Below are 25138 nucleotides of genomic sequence, written 5' to 3' on the forward strand. Positions count from 1 at the left end.
GGGCCGAGGCCGGAGGGGCGGCGCCGGGCGGGCGCGCGGGCGGGGCCCGGGCCTTATAAGCGGCGGGGGCAGGGCGGGAGGCGGGCAAGTGTCAGGCGGGGAGCCCGCCGGGCCGGGCCGGGTCGCGCGGCCGGGCCATGCGCGCGGGCGGCCGGCGGGGCGCGCGGCGGGGCCGCCTCGGGGCCTGAGCCTCCGGCCGGGCGGGCGGGCGGGCGCGATGCGGCGCCGGCGGGCGGCGGTGGCCGCGGGCTTCTGCGCCTCCTTCCTGCTGGGCTCCGTCCTCAACGTGCTCTTCGCGCCGGGCTCCGAGCCCCCGCGGCCCGGCCGGCCGCCCGCGCCGTCGCCAGCGCCGGGCCCGGGCCGTCGCGGGGCCCGCGGGGAGCTGGCCCGGCAGATCCGCGCGCGCTACGAGGAGGTGCGGCGCTACTCCCGCGGGGGCCCCGCGCCCGCGGCCGGCCGGCCGGAGCGCCGCCGCCTGATGGACCTGGCCCCGGGCGCGCCGGGCCCGCCGCGCCCCCGGCCCCCGCGCGCCCGCCTCCCGCCCGGCGGCGCCCCGCGCTGGCCCCCCGCGGCCGGCCCCGGCCCCCCCGGCGCCCGCGGCCCGCGCCTGGGCTGCGCCGCGCTCCGCAACGTGTCGGGCGCGCAGTACGTGGGCTCGGGCTACACCAAGGCCGTGTACCGCGTGCGCCTGCCCGGCGGCGCCGCCGTGGCGCTCAAGGCCGTGGACTTCGGCGGCCACGACCTGGGCAGCTGCGTGCGCGAGTTCGGGGCGCGGCGGGGCTGCTACCGGCTGGCCGCCCACAAGCTGCTCAAGGAGATGGTGCTGCTGGAGCGGCTGCGGCACCCCAACGTGCTGCAGGTACGGGGGGGGGGGCTGGAGCCCCCGGCTCGCGGAGACAGGCGGCGCCCGGGCCCACCCGGCTCGGCCGCTCCCCCTGCACCCCGGCCTCCCGGCCCCGGGGCGCGCGTCCCCTCGCGAGGGACTCCTGGGCTTCTCCGCTTCCACAGAGGCCAGGACAGAAGGGCCCCAGCTTGGGGTGGGGGTCCGTGAGCACTTAGGACTTTGTGCACCAGGAAAATGACCCCCAGCCAGGACGCAGGACAGCGGTCATCCGAGTCAGGATCCCGACCGCAGCAATAGGTTGGTCCCCTTTCTGATGGAATCTGAACCCCGCTTCTCTCAACTTCCAGACAGCGACTTGTTCTGACTTTGAAGAGGGGCTGGAGCAGCAGTGGGGTCGGTATGGGCTAGAAAGAGACCTTACCTACGGCTTGATTCTCAGAGAATATCCCCACCCTTTAACCCATCCAGAAACCGCTGGGGGCACTGGGAGGGGTTGGGTAGTGGGCCAGAAGGCGCACAGAAGTGGCCCTGGGACTCTCCAGGCCTTAAAGTGGGCCCTTGAACTATTGGAAAAGCCTCAAGTTCTTAGCTCAGTGCTCAGGGGACAGGCTGAGGGCCTGAGGGTCACATTGTCTGAGCAAAAGTGGCCAAGAGGCTGGAAGACTGATAAGGCTAGATGCCTAGGTTTCTATTAAATGGGACTCGGTGTCTCCTGTTCATTGGGAGCAGAAGGGAGAGATGAGTCCCACATCTTGTCCCCTCCAGGCTAGGCTAATAAGAGAGTGGGCCTCTCTCAGTCCCGGCACTGCCCTAACACAGCCACTTCCTCCTCTCCCCAGCCCTCTGTCCTTGAGCCTGCCCTGGGATTAGACAAACTGTTCCCTTTGCACATGTCTGAGCAGACTGGAAGGGGAATCCCTGACGGCTCTTGGCCGACCGAACTAGGGTGATATGCAAACCCCATAGTGGAGGAACCTTGCCCACGGCTTCTGCCTCCTGGCCCACTGAAATTAACCTTTCTGCACCCAGCAGAACTGATCAGAAACCCGGGGTTCCTTCCCTCTTTCCACAGGCGTGAGATGGACCCTGGGCCTAGATGGGCATTGCAGAATAGGGTAGCTAAGCCAGAGAGCTGTGTACAGTCCTGCTGGCTCCCAGTCTCTCCAGGCTTCCCCAGCCCTGGTCAGACACTTGTGACTGAGTTCTGGGCTCTGAACTGGTTGCTGGAGGTCAGGCAGAGCCAACAATTGTGGGTGGTTATGCCTGGTTGCGTGGCTGACACAGTGTCTGGAGCTTAAGGGTTGGTTACGTGGCCATTCTAACTGGGAGGATCTTGTTCTCTTTGCTTTTCAGGGGCTCTTGAAAAGCCCCTACTTTTTGGAAACCCTGAGGTGTCAGGCAGATTCTGAGTCAGTGGAGAAGGTCTTGAGTGACTTAGCAGGACGTTAGTGTTAATTGACTCAAGACAAGCCCCCCCCTTGGACAGGTTTGAAGTTTGATGTGCTTTCCTGTCTCTTACTACACTTCTCCCTCCCTCGCTTACCCCACCCAGACTTCCTGACAAGCATCCAGCTGACCTCCCCCAGATGTATCACAGAATGGACCTCCACTGTAATATCAGCCCCCAGCCCAAAACACCAAAGAAAAAAATTGCAACTGAATAGTTTTCACCCATTCCCTCACTAGACCAAGACTGGTTCTGTCGGGTTGGTTGCGTGACTCTCACAGGGCCAGAGACTGGGGGTTGTTGCCCTGGGGCACGTGTTATAAGGTGGGTAAGGTCCCAGGTTCTTTCTGGTGGGTGGATGGAAGACTACTAAGGGAGGCAGGGTCCCTCAGTGTGAGTTGAGGGGCTGCGTTCGTCCCCAACCCCCAGGCCAGTGTCCCTCTCGCTCCTTTAGCAATGCTACCTCTGCCCCCAGGGAAGCCTGCCATGGGGTCTTCTGGCTCAGAAGGCTTCAGTGAGGGTGTGCAGGGAACTAGAAATAATGTTGTTTTAATACCTCTTAATCATTTAAAATTTCAAAACCATTTGACTGTTTGCTGAACTGGGGAGGAGCCAGCGACCGTTTCTTAGATTTCCCGCTCCCCTAGACCGCCAGGAGCCCCTCCCCCTCCCCCTCTCTGGCAGCCCCAAAGTTGGTGCTGAAGCTCTTTTTCTTATTTTATTGATTGATTTTTTTTTTACAGAGAGAGAGGAAGGGAAAGAGAAAGAGAGAGACATCAACTTGTTATTCCACCCATTTATGCATTGATTCTTCTATGAGCGCCGACCAGGGATCAAACCCGCAACACTGGCACATCAGGGCAATGCTTCAACCAACTGAGCCACCCCACCAGGGCTGTACTGTGGGTTCTAATAGAAAATGCCCAGGACAGCATGTCCCACGGGGCACCTTCCAGTGCCTTGCTCTGGTCTCCAATATCTGCCTGGTAGAGATTTTTCTATCCATCTTCCTTGACCCCTCCCCAATCCACCCCTGATACACACACACACACACACTCCCTCACGTGATAGATGCCTCTGTAGCCCAGGGTCAAAGGGCTCAAGGGTCTTCCCTCCACCCCCTCTCCCTTGTCCCAGGAGGCCCCAGGCCTGCCTGGGCCCAGATTCTGGCCCTGCCAGAGTATATTTCTTCTCCCAAACGAACAAAAGATGCGACTGAAATGCTCAGCCTCACGCTTCCTGGGGGGGTTAATGGTGTCTTTTTATTTTTTCCTGAGGGGTGTTGATTAATACCTCGTTAACAGCGCATTTAATGACCTCCGGGTGTTTAATAACCTTCAGAAGTTTCCCACAAAGGCTCAGACTCTGGGCAAGAAAATGAGAACCAGGCCCCAGGGCTGCTCCCCTTACCTTCCCCCGCCCCACCAGGGTCTGGGGCCTCCCTGAGCTGATTGGGAAGGGGGTGGGGGTGGAGAGGGAAGAAGAGGGTGCCTGGAACTGCCCCCAGATCCCCCAAGTCGCATGCAGCCCTAGTGATATGATGGCAGACGCTGAGTGGTGCCTTTCCTCGTGCTAGCAGGGCTGGGACAGCCGGCTCCAGGGACAGGGAGCAGAAGGGGCATGCCTGGGATGGAAGGGGGCATGCGGAGTGGAGCTGGGAAGAGTGTGAATCATGGCACAGAGGGTGACAATATGCAGGGACATCTAGCTCGTGGGCTTTGCTCTCCCTGCCACCCCCCACCCCCATCGAGCAGCTCTCCTCCCTACTCTGGCCTGGACAACTCGGCCTTTTTATGTTTCTACCCCACAGGGTGCTGGCTGTTCTGAGCATAGTCTCACCCCCAGCTGGTGTGCAGTGTGGTGGGAGAGGCTGGGAGAAGCAGGGTTCTCTGTGGATGCTGGTTTAGGTGTTAGTGACAAAGTCAGGCTGGGCTTCCCAGAAGCGCCCTGACCAGCTGAGCTGTACCAAGCTCCTCCCCAGGTCATATGGAGTGGGTAGGCCTTTGTGATCATGCCCCCAGAGAACTGACCTTCCCCGGGAGCTATCTCTTACTACCACCCTCACTGATATATGTGCCGCCCCCCACCCCCACCAGCGTGTGCAGAGAACACCCAGCGACATGCCCTTTAGGTTCTTTGTTCTTACTGCTTGTTACCAGTGTGGAGGGAGCTTGCTTCTCCTACAAGGCTTGGGCAGAGAGAGAAAAATGAAACTGCAAAAAAGTGGAAATAATGAGAAATAGACAAAGAATGGAGCAGGGAAGGAGGTATAATAACCATTTGCTGGCTTATCAATTAGCAAACAATATTCTTGTAAAGAACCAGGCTATAGAATCTGCCATAAATTTGAATCCCTGCTCCTGCATTCATTAGCTATGTGACCTTGTGCAAGTAACTTAACTTCTCTGAGTTGGTTTCCTTACCTGTACTTTGGAGGTAATAATAGTACCTACTGTGCCCATTTGAGGTTATTATAAGAATTGGGTTATGGCAGTAAAACATATAACACAATGCCTTGCTCATAGTTAACACATCGTGGCCGTATCAGCCCATTTGCTTGAGTGGCAAGAGGTAAGGGGCTGATGTAGTCAATAGGAACTCAGAGGGCTACAGGGACAGAGGGAGGCTTCCCAGGCAACACAGCTATTCTCTTCTGGCCCCAGCTGAAGCAAAGGCCTAGGGATGGCCGAGGAGGGGGGCTGGTGGCAGAGGAAGAGGGCATAATAGCCCATTCTTCCCTGTCCCCACCCCGGGACCTAATGACCCGCCCTGGGCCTCCCCCAGCTCTATGGCTACTGCTATCAGGACAGTGAGGACATCCCGGACACCCTGACCACCATCACGGAGCTGGGCGCCCCTGTGGAGATGATCCAGCTGCTACAGACGTCCTGGGAGGATCGATTCCGAGTGAGCAGGGAGGAGGGCCGGGCCCTGGGCTCTTTGCTGGGATGGTTCTCCCTTAGAAGGCCAGCCCTCCAGAGCAGCTTCAACTCCTCCTCGGCAGAGGGAGAAGGGAGGGAGGGAGGGAGCAAAGCTGACTCGGCCATCAGCCAAAGGGTTAAAGAAAGAAGCCAAACATAGAGGACCCGGACAATTTTTGTGCTCCAGCTATACACACACACACCACCCCCCACCCCTACCCCTACCCACCTCCCCCACATACACTCTCAGCCTGGTTGCAGAAGGGCCAGTGCCCTCCTCTTTCCACACACTGGACTAAAACCACACTCAAGATGCAACTTCAGCGAGGAGATCCATCATCCCGAGTCCCTGCTGCCCACTTCCCACTTCATGTTATTTTCAGGGTCAGGCCAGCCAAGCGTCAATAGGAAATCACTGGCTTGCTCTATAAGACCCCCGGCCTCGGCCCTTAGTGAGCACTCGGGCCTTTAAAAGGCCAGCCCCCCTGAGCTAAGTCCGGAGTTCCAAAGGAGGGAGCCCCAGGTCCCAGGAGAGAGCAGTGAGCAGCCTCGTGTCTGCCCCTCAGATCTGCCTGAGCCTGGGCCGCCTCCTCCACCACCTGGCCCACTCCCCGCTGGGCTCTGTCACCCTGCTGGACTTCCGCCCCCGACAGTTCGTGTTGGTGGATGGGGAGCTGAAGGTGACGGATCTGGACGACGCACGTGTGGAGGAGACGCCGTGTGCAAGCAGCAGCGACTGTGTGCTGGAGTTTCCTGCCAGGAACTTCACCCTGCCCTGCTCAGCGCAGGGCTGGTGCAAGGGCATGAACGAGAAGCGCAACCTCTACAATGCGTACAGGTGACCTCTCCCCCGCTCAGGAAGGCCAGCGAGGGGGTGGGCTGGAGGGCCTGGCTGGGGGCAGCCCACACCAGGTCCAGGAGGCCAGCCGGAGAGGGAGGCTCAGCCTTGACCAGTGGAGTAGCAGGGAGGGGAAGGGCTTCCACCCAGCCCAGAAGGGAACATTCACGCTCCCGCCGGTGAGGCTGAAAATAGCCAGCCCCAAGGAGAGTCTGGGTTGGGGTGGCAGCTGGAGGCTTCTTAAAATAGCGCCAGACTCAGAGCTTCGGGCCATGACACTGACACTGCTCCCTCCTCTCCTGACCCTTTACCTCCCTGGGCCCGTCATGGGGCTGCTCTGACACTGGTCAGTCGGCGGGTAATGTGGGGCTGAGCGGTGGGGAAGGCAGACCTCAGGTTTGTTTGGTGGGTTAGTTGTGGCCTTAGCATGTGTCCAGACCCCAACCCGGAGCCTGAGTAGACTCCATGTAAGCTCTGGGGGATATGCCTCGTTGGTAGGCCTGAGGGATCGGGCTTCCTGGAGATAATCGGGGCTCTGTCTCAAGCTGGTGTAGAGGAAGGAGGTGTCACCAAAGGCTGGACCACTGAGCCCCTGGTTTCTCTCTGCTTCAGGTTTTTCTTCACATACCTCCTTCCCCACAGTGCCCCAGCCCCACTACGGCCTCTACTGGACAGCATCGTCAATGCCACGGGTGAGCTCTGCAGGGCCCATCTGCTTCCCATCCCCCTGCCCCTGCCCCAGCAGGGGTGGGGACGAGAATGGCCCAGACAGCACCTGGTCCAGAAACCATTTCCCAAGTGGCATTCTGTGGCAGACCTCCCCAGTCCACCGGTCACCTGGGCCCAGGATCCAGAGGAAGAGGGAAAGGCAGCTGCCTGCCATCGAGGGTCCCCTCTCATAGCCACACCGCACCCCGCAGGAGAACTCACGTGGGGGGTGGATGAGACCCTGGCCCAGCTGGAGAAGGTGCTGCACCTGTACCGGAGCGGCCAGTATCTGCAGAACTCCACCGCAGGCAGCAGAGCTGGTGAGTGCCCTGGCGGGGACCCGGGGGCTGGAGAGGTGGAAGACAGGTGGGAGGGCGACCAGTCCCCCTAATTGGGCTAAGTGGCTCACGTCCCCCCTCTGAGGCTCATTTGGCCTGATAGACTGCTGACTGTGTAGCCTTCACTTGGGGGCCTCATCTCTGGCTGAACTAGAACTAGAACTTGGCCTTAAACTGGGGGGTTGACACCAACATCCTTTTTCTGAGTGGCTTGAAACTGCACCATGTACTATCTGTGAGACTTTGAGCAAGTTACACCTTGAGCTTCACCTTCCTCATCTGTGAATTGGGTTCGGAATTACCTGCCTCACAGAATTCTTATGGAGCTTAAATGCCAGGTGAAGTGTGTGAAAGCAATTAACCCGGTTCCCACCCCACAGCTGGAACACAACACGTGTTTGCTTCTCTCTCCTTCCTCTACACTTCTGGGGCTAGGAGGGCGGCTGCAGGTGGGGGGGCTCCACACTGAAACCAGTCAAGAAGTCTCGGAGCAGGGGGAGGATCCTAAGTCACTGCTTAGGGCTCTGGTCCCTCCACTGAGGCCCTGGGGTTTAGCGTGGTTGGCAGGGGGGCTAGGGGTGGCAGCCTCCGTATTCAAGGAGCTCCGGCCAGTCTTAGGGGTGGGGGAGCCCTCGTTAGCCCTGTAAATAAAGTTTAACGAGGTGAACAATGGCTGGCTCTGTCCCTGAGGACGCCGTTTATGGGGCTGTAAATCACAGCCAGCCCTGGACTTTGGTCTAGTCCCTGGTAGAAGGACGCAGGAGGGCGGGGTGACCAGGGGCCCAGGGCTTCTGCATTATCAGTCCAGAGCAGGGCTCCCCAGGCAGTGGGAAAGCCGTGGTGACCCGGCAGTCTACAGCTGAGCCAAGCCTGCTTCCTGATGGAGAGATTGCAGAGGCTCTTTCTGTGTAATGGGAGGAGATCTCAGGTTCTTCCTCCAGCCTCCTCCCCAAACACTCAAGTTGTGGATTCCCAAATGGTAATTTTTGTGTTTTACATTCATTTGCATGCCTCTTAAGTTCAAAAATCCCTGACTGCCCCCTTATCTGAGGGGCTTGCCTAACCTCTCTCCCCAAGGCCAGGAAGAAGGCCACCCTAGACCTTGTGAATCAGAATCAGCATTTTAACAAGACTGCTTGGACATTAACATGCACAGTGAAGTTAGAGAAGCCCACTCTAAATGTCCAGAACGTTCTGACTTTAGCTTGGACAGCGAGTGACTCTGGGTGTGCGTTTATCCCACAATGTGTCCATTACTGCGTGCTGCCCGAGACAGCTGCATGTTCTTAGATTCGGGAGACGTGTGTCTCCCCAAAACTAAATCTGACCATTGCCTTTACTGAGGAGTCAGCCCAGTCTCAGCGTGCTGGCTGCCTCATCTCCACACTAGGGGGACTGGGCTGCGTTTCAGCTTTGTCCTAGGAAGTGAATCTTCCTGTCCTTTCCAGAAAGTGGCCAAACCCTCACCCCAGGGCACACACAGTTCTCATCTGAGCCCCATCCCCACCCCGCAGAGTACCAGTGCCTGCCAGACAGCACCATCCCCCAGGAAGACTACCGCTGCTGGCCATCCTACCACCACGGCAGCTGCCTCCTTTCCGTGTTCAACCTGGCTGAGGCCGTGGACGTCTGTGAGAGCCATGCCCAGTGCCGGGCCTTTGTGGTCACCAACCAGACCACCTGGACAGGTGAGCAGTGGGAAAGGACATCATGAGGGAGGTGACCGGACTTCCCCAGAAGAGATTGATAGTAATGGTCCTCCATCAGAAGCCAGAGATGATGAGAATAGAAAAAGGCTGAGGTGATAAGAGACAAGTATATGTGTCCTCACGGCTGTCACATTAGGGAGAGTGGCCCTGCCTCCAGAGAGAGAAACATCCAGACCTATTTATCTCCCACCTCTGCCCCCAGGTCGGCAGCTCGTCTTTTTCAAGACAGGATGGAGCCATGTGGTCACTGATCTCAACAAGACCACATATGTGAGGACCTCTGGCTGAGGGCTCAGCTGACCGGCTGACCATCCCCGCCAGCGGGGCTTGCCTGTGGAGGGAGTGACTTGCCCTGGCAGCACTGCATGTCGCCCGGGAACCACTGCAGACAGGCTGACATCCCAGACCAAGGTGACCAGGACAGTGTGCAATAATGCCAAATGTTAAAATGTGAGTTTACCTGTCTAGGTGCGGGACTGCTGGCTCCAGGGCTAGGAATCCTGGGGGCCGCCAGCAAGGCTCAGGCTGGCCCCCCGTGGGAGCTGTGCCCCTTACTGGGACAGTTCCATGGGCAGCCCCGTCACTGTGTCCGTAGTATGAGAATGTAGCCAAAGCCCCGGCTGCTGCTGCTGCTGTTGCTACAGGTGCCATGGCCTCGCAGGGGCCGCATGGAGACAATCGGTCAGAGTGTTCTCTCAGCTGAGCTCCGGACAGGAGACGTGATGGGATGCGCCAGGAAGTCAGTGGCTCTGTGCCTGGGAAGGCCACCCGCCCAGGGTTTTCACGGGCCCGCCCGGGGACAGTGGCAGAGGAGCACACGTGGTATGAGCCAAGACGTGGGGTCGAGGAGCAGGTGCGGTTTGAGCCAGGACTTGGGGTGGGGGTGGGGCCGGGGCCTTTCTGCCTCATTTGCTTTCAGTGAAAGCCAAAAACAGCCAAAAACAGCCTCTCCCTCCTCCTGGAGTTTGTATATCCAGAAGCTTTTGTACTTCTTGTTCATTAAAATGTTTATTTTTGTAAAAAAAAAAAAAAATCAATCAATTAATAAAGTGACGTTTCACGACAAGGCCTCTTCCCAAGCCACTGTTTCTTGGGCTGACTTACTTGGCCCTCAGCTATGTCTTGGGTGTATGTTTGGGGGAGGGGCAGTGTGTCATGAGGGATGATGTTTGAGTGAGTGAAACCTGAAGTTGGCAAAATGTGTTTTCAGGCCCTGCTCGTATGGTGCCCACCTCCCTTCTGGGCCATCCACATCCATGTCAGCACAAAAGATAAGAGGGACTTTGTCCCTAAGGAGGTTCACTTTTTAACACACACCGGCTACTTCTATACAGACCCTCTAGCTAAAGGAGTGATGTCTTAATGGTGGGATGTCAACCATCTCAGGGGACCCCACGCAACCTCTGGTCAGATCAGCTTTGCCCTGTTCAGGGTTGGGCCTGGCCATCACCACCACTGCCCTCCACAAAGTAATGGGCACTTTTTTTTTCGGAGTCTTTTTCTGAGCAAGAAATATATGGAAAGTAAAGAGAAAGGAAGGCGTGGCCAGCATGGCTCAGTGGTTGAGCGTCGACCTATGAACCAGGAGGTCACTGTTCAATTTTCCATTATCACACAGACCTGGGTTGTGAGCTCAATCCCAATAGGGGACATGCAGGAGGCTGCTGATCAACGACTCTCTCCCTCTCCCTTCCTCTCTCTGAAATCAGTAAGAACATTTTTAAAAAGAGAGAAAGAAAGGAAAGCCTAGGAAAAGACCAACCTCCTCTTCCAGGTTTTAGGAGGGAGGGCCTAGCAGGGGAAGGCCCGACTGTATGGAAGCGCAGAGCAAAAAGAAGACCTAAGGGTTCCAGGTCACACTGAGGCCAGAGAGAGCCCCAGCGTGGACGCACGTCTTCCAACTTGAAATTCCATCTCTTCTCTCTTGTACACTATCCTGCTTCTAGAACATTCTTAAAGTGCACAAACCTTTGAGGGCTTTAAAAAGAATAACCAAACTTTAACTCGACCCAATTTCTCCTCAACAGATGTGGTTGGTATAATTTCTCAAATGCAAAATGCCCTTGTAGTTCTAAGTGATGGAGGAGCCAGTGTTAGCCCTGGAGTCCTCACCACTATGCCTGAGCCACATACCCCGCATCTTGCCTCTGGCTGCTTGGGCTTGGTGACTGGGGTGGGGTGGGGGGGCCGGGGGGCCAGACAGAGCCTCACACTGTGACTCAGCCAAGTCAGATCCTGCCCATGCTCACCCCCTCAGTCGCCACCCCTCCAAGGAGGACCTCAGCTTTCATCAGCCTCCAGACCTCTTTCTTCAGCTGAATTCATGCACAACACGTGTAGCCTGCCCAATGTCCTCTGTTCTCCAACTGCCAAGTAGTCTGTGGGGCTCTGAGGGCAGAAGGAAACACGTCACCATGCTGGGCCTAAGGATGTGCCATAGGGTGGGGATAGGAAGGTCTGTGGGGTCTGTGCAGTCCAGAAGGAAACAAAAGACCTGGTTACAATCAGAGAGGGTCTCAGGGCCCAGGGTCTGTGTGACTCGGTGAGGAAAGAGAGAGCTGAAGATGCACCAAGCACTGCCTTCTGGGATTCTAGAAGTTTCCAGATGGGTTCACTGGTCCATGAAGAGTTGGTAGTCTCTGGCCTCCAGGAGGAACAGTTACCATTCCAATTTTACAGACCCGAAACTTCCAAGCCTGTCTCAAGGGGAGATTGCAGCAAGAGGAATCTAAGGTAGAGTTACAGCCCTCGCTTACTTTGACAAGCTAAGATAAAAGTCCAAAGCAAATAAACCTTCTTAGAAAGCTCACCCACAGGTGGCTGAAGGGATGGTACATAGCTCCTTCCTCCAAGAGTGAGTCTTGCCTCAACCTAGGGCAAAATTGGCCAAGGTCAGTCCTGCGGAGTAGGGAGATGGGCATTTGCAGCTGGGAATGGAAAAGTGATGGAGTGCCCTGAAAGGAAGGGGATAGTGACTGAAAGCCTGAGGCAAAATAATTGCTTCCCCCAGATGGTCGTTTACATGTAGCCACCTGTCCCCCTGGAAAACTCCTGGGTACATTGTCCCCTTCCTTCGGGAGCCAGAACCATCCCCCTCCCCAAAGTCCAGGTCCTTTCCACTCCACTGCACAGCCAGCCATACCCAGGTGTAGTTGGGTGAAGTAACACACTCACCCAACGGAAGCTTCAGCTGACGGTGCCAGGGCAGGGAACCTGAAAGTTCCCTATGGCACATCCCTCCAGGGCTGCACACCAGAGGCGGTGTTGCCACCGGTGCCCCCCAAGGCCCTGGAGGAGTTGTGCCCAGTCCTGCTTTGCTCACTGTGATGGGGGCTGCAACAAACCCTGAGCCTCCATGTCCTCATCTGCAAATTTTAGGTGAAAAATGTCTGCTTCCCAGGACTGTTGCAGCAATTGAACGAAATCATGACGCAGGGGTCTTAGCCAGTGTCCACAAGCGGGGTGCTTAGGAAACACGGGCTGATACCGTCATGAACTGTTACGAGCGAGCTGAGCCCTCACCTACCGCCTGGCCTGAAGCGTCCGGGTTGGCTGCGGAGAACCGAAGCCCAGCCAGGCTGACCAGACAGCCTCCAGCCGCCCACCAGGGAACACTGCCACCGCCCGGAGGAGGAGCCCGGCTCTCCGGGTCAGTGCCCTGGGAGTGGAGTGTGTGGCAGACAGAAGGAGGAAGGGGATTAACATGAAAGCAGAAAATGGGATTAGGAGGCCTCGGGATAATGTGCCCACCCACCCCCATCCATGACAACGCTTCTCGCTTTCACTTTATGGCCTCTGGAGTCTGGAGCGGAACATGTACTGCTTGGTCTCCCCCGGCTCCCAGGGGCAGAGCCGGGAAGAGGTGGGGAAGACTCAGGGCACGACACTGCTCAGTCTGCGGGGAAGAGGGGCCGGGCCGCTCACGCTCTCATTTCGTGCTCGTGGCAGCAGTGTGAGAGGTGAGGAGCCAGGATTCCAGCCTAGGCCACTGCCCCTGAGCCTGTTCCTTCCCAGCTACCCACTGTCTCACACAGGAGCACAGCGTCCCCCGGGGCCCGAGAGACCAATGACTACTCGACCTGCCACTTCCCTTGGGAAGGATTCCCAGGCTCACAGCCTGCCTTGACAGGATGCCCAGTGCAATTAAAGGAGACCCCATCTGCCTCTCCAGCATCATCCTATAAGAGTGAGGATGTCCCCAAAGAGCCTGACCTTTTTAAAGGATCCCTTTGAGGCCTCTCATGCGGGGCCTCTATTTCCCATTCACCTCTCTGCAACTCCGGGCCAGCGCTGCCCCCTTGGGTGGCAAAAATGCTCCATCAGTTCCAACTATGTGAGGGAGATAGGCCACAATAGTTCTTAAAATTACTTCTCAAGCTCTAAAGGATCCTTGATGACCTGTAGGGAGAAGTTTATTCTCCCACCTCATCCCATAAAACCCTTTCAGACCTCTTGTTAGTATGATCCCTTGTCCTCCTGCCCAGCCTACCCAGTCCCTCACCTCCTCTCACCTGCCCTCTGCTGGCCTCGCTCCAGCTCCAGAGATCTCTCCCTCTGTCATTCGGGTCCCAACGGGAAATGGAGAGCGCAATGAACGTAAGATGTATTTACAAATGTGTGGGTACAGGGGAACCCCATGGGATTATTGCTGTAACTTGGGGCTAGTAGCAGTAGAGCGATCTCCACCCAAAGGAAGAAGGTCTGTTATCAGAACCCAGAAGGAGTGAAATACCAAAGGACCCAGCCAGGCAGGGTCACCTCACAGGAAGGGAGCCAGAAGACAAGTACTCTCACCACACTCTCCTCCTGCCCCCAAAGCCCCCCTCTCCTGTGGAGCTCTGTATTGGTCAAACCTCCCTTGCACCCAGAGGAAGCTGGATGTGAGCTGTGTAATTGTCAGGCCACTGAGAGAGCAGGGGAAGAAGGGGAGAGACCCATCACACCGCCCTACTTCTCATTTGAGCTTCTGTTGGGCTTGAGGAGAGGGCAAGAGAAGACTCCCTTTTTGTGCCCAGTTCCATTCTTAGCTGTTCAGCTACTTGTTATGTGTTTGGTTTTGGTTTTCAGAGAGAGTGGAAGGGAGGGAGGGGGAGAGAGAGAGAAACTTCAATGTGAGAGAGACACATCAATTGGTTGCCTCCCACACATGCCCCAACCAGGCAGGGAACTAACCTGCAACCCAGGTTACGACGTGCCCTTGATCCAGAATCGAACCCACAACCCTTCAGTGCGCAGGCTGACACTCTAACCACAGAGCCACACCGGCCAGGGCTTATTGTTCTGTATGAATGAAGGGACACATTGGGCCCAAAGCTTCAGGGAGTCCTCCACAGATACGTTCTCATCCGGGGTATGGTCATCCCTAAGGAGACAAAACTTGGTTCTTGGGAGATAAAAAACCTTAGCGATCACAATGGTTCTGGCCCTCCAAGTGGCTCCAGTCCATAAGCAGCCTGTCCCTGCTACTCAAATTTCATGAAGGTGGTGACAATTAGGAAGAAAAAAAAATCCACAAGAGTACTTGGAGGGGGAGGGGGCAACAATAAAAAATAGAAGGGCTGGATTATAGCGGCTCAGAACTCTCTTGGGCTGTCACTGAGAGCTTTGAACCAGCCACCCTCACAAATGTGGTTTATTCAATAATTTTCTAAACAGGTATGCACATTTTGAGGCACTCTCTGAGCAGTTCATAATAAAAATAAAAGGCAACGTGGATTATTTTTCACGTAGTGCTTTCCTCAGCCTGCCCTTGCCCGTGGTGAACATCTTGGGCCACTCTGCATCTCCCTGCAGCTCACAGCCTTCAGGGGTTATTTTCCCACACGGGAGAGCTCAGGGTCACTGGCAAGCCAGGGGATTCCAGTGTACACGCACTCTTCTCGCAACTGCTCAAGCCACAAAATATTTCTTGAGTGCTAGTCACTGTAATTAATACCGAAATATCAGACATGCCCCTGCCTTTCAGGAGCTCATGATGTTACTAGAGATGTCACAAAGTGAACAAATTCACCAAGGCAATATACGAGCTGTGACTGTAGGGCAATGAGGCCAATTTCCACATGTGGCTTGTGAAAGCAAAGGGCTTGTTGGTCACATCTCACATCGCTGGGGGTCAGTTAAACTGGTCCCCTAAGGGCATCAATTCCCCACCAGGCACCCCACGGCTAACTCTTTTCCATCCAGAGAAAGGCCTGTTTAGCCTTCCTCGGTAATTCTTATCTGTAAGCCAGTTCCCTATTGTCACTAAGCATTCCCCCCACTCCCATGGCGACTGGGCAGGCTTTGGTGTGGAGCCTGGCAGAGGCTTCTTGAAAGTGTAAATAGAGCGTGTCTACTGTTTCCCCCCTTATCCATACACTTATTTGGCCCTTCAAAGAGCTCTAGTAGATTAGGGAGGCGCGATTTCTCCTTACGAAGACCGGCTCCGGAGGCGGAGTTTGCTCAAGTGCTCCGTAATCCTGCCCTTAAAGGCTCTGCTGACTTGCCTGGCGTGGAAACAACACTTGTGGGCCGTTTCCCAGAAGCCCCTCTGGCGCCCTTCCCTGCTTCAGCACAGAGGTCAGTCCCAAGAAATGCTCTCATTTTGTCCTGCCCTTCATAATATCAACCTTCTTATTTACTGGAGGAAAGACATGCAGGCAAAATAAAAATAGAATGCACAGTAGGCTCTGCCTCCCATTGCCTGGAGATTCAGGGCACTGTTATTAATCTGAACTCATACAGAATATAATAGTGAGGTTATCTGTATCACATTTCATTTTATGACCTATCACCTTGTTTACACCGCTCTTTAGATTGTTTATGGGATATAGATTACCTTTAAATGCTCTGGTCTTGTTTAGTGTTTTTTTTCCCCCATCAATAAAAATTTTTAAAGGCAGCCATTGTTCTAAGAAATGACTGTTGTACTTAGGGCACAAAGATGCTTTAATCGGGAAAGACAGTTTGTCTTGTATCTTGGCCTCCCGTATCTTTCTGAACCAGGCTTTGATGCTATGTGGAGTTTTCTGACTCCATCGTTGAGCTATGCAGCGTTTTGCAGTTATTAAGAGCAAATGAGTTTCTTCTTTAAACATAGGCCTCTGCTTAGCACATTTAGTACTATTTGACTTGGGTCTCAAGATAGTGCTATTCCTGGAATGGACTTCACATGCTGAAAAAAAATTTTTTTTTAATTACCCACAACCCTATCACATATGCTAAAGTGACCTTTTCTTTCCTATAGCCTCTCCAACAATTTGCTGAGGTGAAGAGATTTATACAGGGAACTTTTGGGTTAGGAATTTACAGTTTAACTCTTTAATGACAAGCCATTATATAAACCATTTGTGCTACTTCTGAAAATATATTCTGAGCAAATAATTCAAAATATGGAAAGATTCAAGTTCACACGGATGTCCCTTGCAACATTATTTAGGATAACAAAAAATGAGGATTATATAGCAATAAGATAAAATATATAAACTGGAGTGCTAAATGAAAAAGCAGGATACGTACGCAACTGTGTACAAATGTATGTGCAAAAAGACTGGAAGGAACACACAAGACTAATAATTTGGCAAGGATGCCGAACTAATTAGTATTTTAATTTTCTAAACTTTTTTTTGTATGTTGTGATGTTTCTTGATTATAATTTTTAAAGCGATTTTTTTTTTAATCGTCACCCGAGGATATGTTTTTACTTTAGAGAGAAAGGAAGGGAGAGGGAGAGAGAAATATCAAGGTGAAAAAGAAACATCAATTGGTTGCCTCTAACATGCACCCCGGGAATCGAACCCACAATCTAGGCATGTGCCCCGACGGGGACTCTAACCCGGCCTTTGGTGTATGGGACAGCACCCCAATCAACTGAGCCACATTGGCCAGGCCTAAAATGATTTTAATTTGGTAATTGTTTCAATAGATTAAAGGAGTAGCTCAATCGTTTTACCTAAAGTGGGACCAAAATCTCTCTCCCACTTTTTATGTAACCTTTATTTTAAATTGGACTTTTGGAAAGTCAGCCCCACTAACCCCCTGGTCCATGAAAAGTGTTTGATGGCTTAACCCAGGAGTCGAAATCACTAGCGGCTAGAGGAGCCAGCAGGGAAGGCAGTCGCCGAGCCGCGCCATCTGGAGCACGGAGGCATGAGTGCGTAGGTATTTCAAGGGAATCGAGAGCTTTTTGTGATTCTCCTAATTTATGCATTTTTGCCACTAATTCAAATTCAAAACTAAAATAAAGACATTTGTGAGCCAAACAGAACATGTCTCAAGCTGGATTCAGCCAGCTGGCGGCCGGTGTGTGACTTCTAGCCCAAAGCCCGCCTCTGGCCCCAGCACTCAGGCCGCCCAGCCTTCCTGTGCTCTCCCGCTCGCTCTTCCGCAGCGGGCCTGGCACCACGTCCGGCCGCTTGATGAGGGTGATGAGGGATATTAGTCCTCGGAATTATGAAGGCTTGTAAATCTGTCCCTCGTTGGATGCATTTCTCTTGCCAGAACGTGAAAGCTGGCGACATTTTTAATATTAATTTGTTTCTTCATCTGTCGCTTACATTTAATGTGTCTGTGAGGAATGGATTTGATGCTGTTCAAATATGTTCAGTTTCATCCTTGAGCCTCTTCACAGTTGTCAGATGGTGCCAGCTGGGCCCAGGCTCTGTTTCCAGCTTGTTGTCAACCAGACTTGAGCAGTCAGTGTGCTCAGCGTTGCTTCTTCCAATGCCTCTGCCCTGGCACCACTTACTGCCTTCGGAGGGCTGACCTCAAGATGTAGCCACTATTCTGCTCCAGCTCCACTCTCTCCCTCTCCCTCTCCCTCTCCCTCTCCCTCTCATCCCTGGAAGCTCCTTTGGTACCACAACCAACCACTAAGGGATCCCACCTGCTTCTACGCTGGCATCTGCTTCTGATGCCTCACGAAAGAGCCCAAGCAACCTCCACTTCAGGAAAATGAGCCTTTTCGCTGAAGTGACCCCACTGGTTTTGCCACATAGACTTTCCCACTGTTCTCAGGCCCTTGGATATTTGACCCTTGACTTGCTGCAATGTGCAGCTGTTGTGCCAGGACTGACCATCATTCCCCATCCCTGCTACCCCATGGACCACCTGGCCCCGCAAGGTCAGTGTGATGGCCCTCCTGCCCTGGGGCCATAGCAAACTGCACCAGCAGGATCTTCTAGGAGTTTGTGCATTGATCAATTAATTAAACAAATGAATTGAGTCTCCCCAAGTAGCAAGATTTGGCTTCTGTAGAGTAGACTGTCCCTTCCTTTCCCATCCAGGACCTATTATGGGTACAAATGCCTCCTATTAGTTCTTGGTTTATTTTGGGCACTGCAGATGCTGCCAGATGTTTACTTTTAAAGTGAGGAGAGTTACACTGCTTTTGTGGCTGGGAGGAAGGGGGGCTCAGGGCTACAGGCAGAGCTGGCAAGCCCCTCCACAGCCCAGTCACTGGGGGCTCCTTCTCTCTCCCCTCCAGATGTGGACCGCCCCCACCCCGTTTTGCCAAGTCAGCAGATCCAGCCTATTCCAAGCATGGAGGGCCCGGCAGACTCCAGAACTCAGGCAGCAGCACACATGGCCCACCACGTGGGGCGCACATGTGTAACCGAGGTCAAGCCTGGGCTCCACTAGCCCTTGTGACTCTCTGAGGGGGACTCCTCACGCCTTCTCACCTGACTCCCCTTTGAAACAGCTCCCTCCCTGACAAGACCAAAAGGCAGAATTCCCTTTTGAGTGATTTGGACTATATGAATACGACACTTTTTGGCAGTTAGGGCCACGGTCAGAGCCAAAGACTAACCTTGGAAGCCCACAAAGCTTGATTCATTTTGTAGCTGCTACCCTGACGCCTGATCCCATCTCAGCTTGCGGTGTCCAGTAGGACTTGCAGGGTCTTGAGACCCTAAGGGGAGAGGAGGCTAACGGCAGAAGCCAGCACAAATACAGGTGCCTCCCACCAGGTTCCAAAGTCCTCCAAAGACATGGTAGACAGTTACCTACACCCCATACCCTTTGAAGGAAAGTTCCCACCACTATCTCTGCTGCTAGACAAGGAGGGATAGCCTACTCCTTTGTCTATCCATCAACATGTCAGGTCCAATCTCCTTCTCCTTTCTTGGACTCTAATAACCTAGAGGCTAAAAATATGTTCTCTCTTTTTTCTTGCTGATGCCCAGAGAGTAGAACCAAAATGCAGAAGCTCATAACTAGCCTGTACTCCCAGACAGAAATGGACCTGGGAGGAGAGAGGAACAAGCAGCAGCTCCCAGCCCAGGCGGCTGGAGGAGCCATACAGAGGAGAGAGCACGGAGGGCCACAGACTTTTATTGAGGACTTATTATGTGACATTATACAAGTAGGAGTGTGACTGAGTTGGCCATAACCCACATGCTGGACTCCTCTTAGATTTCCTAGCAACTATACCCCTCCCATTTTTTCTCTATTTATTCCAAACTCAGCAATGACCGAGAGCTGGTAAGAGAAGGGAGACTGACTTGAGAGCTTTCTCAAGAACTTCTTTTCCCAAGAATAAATATGAGGCAGAATCACAAAGTGATGTTTTAATATGAAACTGCAAACTTACCCAGTTCGTGCCTGTATCCAGCCCCCTTGGAAGCCCCGTCCCTCACCACCTCCATCCCTGGACCTCTCCGCAGTATATAATTATCCAAATGGAAATTGAAGTGCTCCCAATCTGGCGCTCATCTCTCCTTCTATACTCCCCACAGCTACTCTGGGGCAAGACTAAAGCCACAGTGATCTTCACCACAGCCTCCTCCAGGAGGACCCTCTGTCTTTTCCCTCAGACTCCTGCACCCCAGGGCATACTTTCTCTTTCTGCTTGCCCTCCTGGACTCTCTGAACCTTCTGAACAGGTAGATCCATCACTTAAAAATTTATTCATCCACACCTACTCTCTTTTTCAGCTTTGTTTAACAACACTATTACCAGGTAACCCCCCCCCCCCCGGGACAACTTTAAGGAGCCCAAGGGAGGGGGCATAAGGGAAGAAGGGCTGGGACACATGTGACTCTGGTGGCCACTCCTGAGGGTGACCGGGAGTGAGATTATTCTATCACTCTTCTTTCAGAGAAGCAGGAAGCACCCAAGGCTTGACTGAGACTGTGGCTTTAACCTCAACCCTACGCCTGTGGGAGACGTAGTTGGAGACAACAGAGAGTGTTGCTGGGGCCTTTGGACAGAGGTCATGGGTGACCAAGGAGGCACTTTGGTCTAGTGGTTATGAACTTGAGCTCTAAAGTCAAGCACCTGATTCTGAATCCTAGCTCGATAAATCATGCCTTGTGGAACCTTATGCAGATTTATTTACATCATTTAGCCTTGGTTCATCAACTATGAAAAGGGGATATAACAGTACCTACCTTACAGGGTAATTGTGAGTAACACATGGAGAAATGCTGGTAAATCATGGAGCCTGTCACATCATGAATCCTCAATAAGCATTAAGGATTATTATCATCATTGTCTTTTATTATTGGGTTCCAGACCTGACCCTCTCCAAGAGGTCCTGAGGGAAGATGACCATCTTTCTTGGGGTCAGTTTCTCAAGGTCCCATCCAGGCTGTCCCAGCTCAGTATGCAGCCAGATGTGGCTCAGTATGTGCAGTGGATGAGGCAGGCTGGGGGGCCTGGGACCAAACAGGACCACCCATCGGGATGGGGAAGGTGCTGGCAGGGCGGCCTCAGCTGCAGCTGCTGGGCAGCCATCCAGGGTGACAAGCAGAATGCAGTGTGCGAGGGTGTGGAAACAGACAACAGGTGGTAGCTCAACAACAGTCGGCAGCACAGTGGGAAGGGGAGTGCAAATCTTCTAGCATTTGGTGACAGGGTGTCCCTACCAGCAGGTGGGCCACAGCAATGGGCAATTCCAGAGTGGGGTTCTAGATACAAGCAGGCAGGTAGCATCAAGAAAGCCTGTCAGCATCTAGTAAAGACTAGATCTGGTGGGGAGAGGCCACAGAGAGTATCGCAGGGCCCAGGTCTAGAAGGAGACAGGTTATCAAGGCCAGCCTGCAGGCCCAGGGCCAAGGGAGAAGCTGTGTTGCCAGAACACAGCCTCCGACCCGCGGGAGGGGCTCACAGTGGGGCAGATCCTAATGTGGCCCAGCCAAGGATGATGACCCCACTGGGCCTTGGGTGGGCCAAGTGCAAGTTGTCTCTGTTTTAGAGAAATACTAGATCCAGCCCCCAGGGAGCAGCATCCTCCCTAATGCTCTGCCTCAGATGCCCTATAAACATACACAATCGAAAGGTTATTTTTGATGTGTGAACATAGGGGTGCATATATTCTTTCTGTCTATGCACCCCTATGTTCATAGCAGCATAATTTACAATAGCTAAGATCTGGAAACAGCCCAAGTGTCCATCAGGAGATGAGTGAATAAAAAAGCTGTGGGAGCCCAGCCGGGCGTGGCTCAGCGGTTGAGCGTCGACCTAGGATCCAGGTGATCGGGGTTCAATTACCGGTCAGGGCACATGCCTGGGTTGCAGGCTCAATCAATGACTCTCTCATCATTGATGTTTCTATCTCCGTCTCCTTTCCTCTCTCTGAAATCAATAAAAGATATATTTTAAAAAAAAACAAAAAAACTGTGGGATAGTTGCACCATGGAATACTATGCAGCTGTAAAAAAAAAAAAAGGATCTCGTACCCTTTGGAACAGTGTAGATGGATCTGGAGAATATTATGCTAAGCGAAATAAGCCAGGCAGAGAAAGACAAATATCACATGATCTCACTTATATGCGGAATCTAAAGAACTTAATAAACTGATGAACAGAACTGATTCAATGACATGGAAGCAGGGATCAGACTGATGAATGTCAGAGGGATGGAGGGGGGCAGGTGGGTGGAGGGGGAGAGATTAACCAAAGAACTTATATGCACATATGCACAACCCAAGGACACAGACAATGGTGTGGAGAGGGACTGGGAGGGGGGTGGGACGGGGTGGAATGGGTCATTGGGGAGAAAAGGGGACATCTGTAATATTTTGAACAAAAAACAAACAAAAAGAAAGGTTATTTTGCACATTCATCACAGCAGGAAGATAAGCTTAAAGGAAGCCAGGCATTGTTTGTAAAGAAGCGGTGCCCCCCTCAGGGGCTTTCTGGTTTTGTGCCCTAGTTAGGAGCCCAGCTGGGTCCAGGCACTAGCGGGCCCTTGAAGCCATTTGGAAAAAGGCATGCCCTGTTCCTCTGGGAATGGTGAGGTAGCCGGCTGGGGACCAGGAGGGAGGCATTGACCAGGGCACAGAACACTGGGCATGCTCCTGAGAGGAGATCAGAGTGCCCCCTCCTTACCTCCCTCTACCCTCTCCATCAAAGCCAGACCATGTTTGGCCCTGCTTCCTTTAGGCATCGTCCAGTGGCTCAGCCAAGATCTTCAGCCTGAGCTGGGCATTAAGCACATGTGCCCCTGCATTCCCTTCCCACTATACCCACTCCAAGAACAGTCCTGATTTGGGAAGGCCCTCTCTGCAAGATCTTAAGAACAAGGGTCCTGGGAATAAGTGTAAGAGAGGAGGGAGGGTGAGGAGAGGAAAAGAGCATTTCTATGATTTCTGGAAGCTTTTCTAGCCCCAGAGAAGGAAGGCTTTGTCCAGCATGGGTTGTGAGTCTGAATGTGAGACCAAGACAACATACAAAATGAGAGGCTCTTCCCCCCCCCCAACTTGACCTTCCTTCACAATCGCAGCCTAACTTCTGCTCAGACATTGTCATTCACTAGCTGCAGTGTCTGCCACAAGTCTTGTGTCCACAGCTAGTCTGCAAGTTCTCCATAGGCAGGAGTCCCATCTGCACAGCACAGAGTCGAGCACGAGCCCCAACCCTCACCACCCTGCACAAACCCTCCACAGTGGGTCCTGTGTAGGACCAGTTACAGAATTTGCAAAGCCCAGTGCAAAATGAAAACATCAGGCTCCTTGTAAAAATTACTAAAACTTCAAGATGAAGACAACAGAGCATTAAACCAATCACAGGACCCTTCTAAGCGAGGGGCCCTGGGGGACTGCACTATTCACATATCCCTGGAGCTGGCCTGGTCCTGTGTGAGTAGTAACTTGCCTCCAAAGATGTCACCATCAATTCCTTTCCTCCCTGTGCCACTCCCACATCAAGAGGTGGAATGTAATTCCCTTCCATTGAGCCTGGACTTGACCAATAGAACACACTGGAAATGACATCCTTGTACCTCCAAGACGAGGTCATAAGAAGCCTTGCGTGTTCTGCCTGGGCCTTGTGAATGCTTGCTCTTGGGACACTCCCTCTCAGAACACAGCCACCAAGCTGTGCGAAACCCAAGCCACCTGGAGAAACCACGTGTAAGTCAACGGCCCAATGAGCTGCAAGGGGGCAGCCACTCATGTGAGTGGATCACCTTAATCACCAGCCCCATTAAGCCTTTATGTGACTGCAGTCCCAGTGACATCTGACTGCAACCATATTAGAAACCCCAAGCGAGAACCACCCAGCCGAGCCTAGGCAACCACAGAACGATAAAAAATAACCATAAATTGATGTTTAAACCACTAAGTTTTGTAGTGGTTTGCCATATAATAATAGATAACTGGGACATGCTCCAAGGAGTGACAGTGTGAACGACCTGGGCTATATATCATGACAGTACTGGCTGAGCGCACAGTAGGAGCTCAAGAAAGACTGGCTGCCCCTCCTGACCACCAGTGTGTTGGCACCAGACACATGGACCCCTTGACCCAGGACAGGCCCTCCCACTGATGGACACCTTTTGCGATAAAATACTTGCCATCTGATTTCAACCTGACAGCTCCCTGGCTGATGAGGATGTGGATTCTGCTGTCTCCAGAGATTCATGACCACTTCCTCCCACCCCATTCCTACCCTTCCCATCGCAGGAAATGAAAAGCAATTTTTCCCCGGGGCCTGTTTACTCATAGCAACATAACAGAGTTTCCAAAACCAATCTCACAGCCAGTTCCAATATCTGTCTTCACTCTAATAATAATACAGATGCTGCACCTGCCTCCAGATTCCATCTTCTGCTCTTGTGTTTGTTCATTTGTTTCTCCAGGATCTTTAAACATCTGATTAAATGTCATGCTTCAAATGAAAAGTTCTGAAGATGAAAGATTATCAGACTTTGTAATTTTCATCGGCCCTCCTCTCTGCTCGGTGGCTTTTTGCAACCCCTATTTTTCTCTCTCCTCACCCCCTGCCCCCCAGAAGTCCCCTGTGCCCCGTGCGTTCCTCTCCCTGAGAACCCGGACATGGGCAGAGCCAGAGGAGGATCTCCCAGGTGCAGCCTGAGGCTGACAAAGGTGCAGGGGACAGGGTTCCCTCTATGTCAGCTGGACAAACAGGGCTCTGAGGTTGCAGGTGAACGTGACACTCCCTCCTAATGATGCTCTTGACCACATGGCCCACTTCTTATAGTACCAACTCCCCCAAAATTCACCCCTCCCTGAAGTGGGCCGAACCAAGTGACCAGAGGCCAAGACACTGAGGCAGGGATGTATAACCACAGGGGGGTTTACGCCCGAGTCTGCCACCAACTGCCCCCCACGGTCCCTTAGGGAAATGAAAGCATGCGGTGGGACCCCGGCCATGTTTGCCTGCACAGTCGGATCCTTCTTTTCATTCTGTGAACATAAATCGACACTTTAGAAATCTTCGTTGCAAGATAGGCCCCCAAGTAGTTCTCATGCACTACATGACCTGCAAGCAGCATGCCTGCCTACCAGGGGGGTGGTGGTCTCAAGACAGCAGGACACATTGCTGAGGTAATGACCAACTTTTCCCCCCAAGAGCTCCCTTCTGTCCTCCCACCCCTCCAGCCCACCCCCAAGTCATATTCAAGCAATGAAGCTGTTCTATGCTATCAGCCCCAAGGGAAGCATGTGTCAGGGACAAAAAAGAAAATACAAACAAGAGTAAGATATTTCAGAGAAACATCGTGAGTGAGAGCAGGGCCTCTCTCCACCCAACCTCTATACTCCCCCAACGTAAACACTGAAGATTCCTCGGAAATAGTGAGGAGAGGACAGATGCAGGGAAGGTGATGTGAACAAAGGATGGTGGGCCCCTGACCTGAAGGGCTAAGAACATGCCAGCAAAGAGACACTGTGAGGGATACTGCTGGCACCCAGAACCCTGGGCAATGCCTATCGCCAGCACCCAGGGACCACGTGGCTGTCCTTCCCGGTGGGCCCGCTGGTAACTCTTCTTTTCACAGCAGCCAGCAAGGATGGGAGCCATGTTTTGCTGTCTCCCCATCCGAGTTACCTCCACCCAGCCAAACAACGTCCCAGGACACCTGAGCTCTCCAGAAAAGGAAGTTGGGTCCT

At 53.4% G+C, this 25138-nt stretch overlaps 1 protein-coding gene across 1 annotated transcript; it reads left to right on the forward strand.

Moving 5' to 3' along the window:
• The first annotated feature begins 217 nt into the window (after positions 1-217).
• PKDCC (protein kinase domain containing, cytoplasmic) lies at positions 218-9314 on the forward strand. Its single transcript, XM_087823832.1, has 7 exons — positions 218-859; positions 5076-5198; positions 5779-6050; positions 6663-6742; positions 6971-7078; positions 8611-8784; positions 9008-9314. The coding sequence occupies exons 1-7, from the start codon at positions 218-220 to the stop codon at positions 9091-9093; spliced, it is 1485 nt and encodes a 494-aa protein (XP_087679958.1). The 3' UTR covers positions 9094-9314.
• Positions 9315-25138: the final 15824 nt, after the last annotated feature.

Source organism: Miniopterus natalensis, chromosome 13 (genome assembly GCF_054644295.1).
Source record: "Miniopterus natalensis isolate mMinNat1 chromosome 13, mMinNat1.hap1, whole genome shotgun sequence".
In the NCBI taxonomy this organism is placed as follows: Eukaryota; Metazoa; Chordata; class Mammalia; order Chiroptera; family Miniopteridae; genus Miniopterus; species Miniopterus natalensis.

Bases quoted from the DNA above. Each gene is read 5' to 3' on its own strand.
- PKDCC (XM_087823832.1), top strand. From the start codon at position 218: ATGCGGCGCCGGCGGGCGGCGGTGGCCGCGGGCTTCTGCGCCTCCTTC. The intron at 7,079-8,610 runs GTGAGTGCCCTG...CCCACCCCGCAG, and splicing joins CACCGCAGGCAGCAGAGCTG to AGTACCAGTGCCTGCCAGAC. The intron at 8,785-9,007 runs GTGAGCAGTGGG...CTCTGCCCCCAG, and splicing joins CAACCAGACCACCTGGACAG to GTCGGCAGCTCGTCTTTTTC.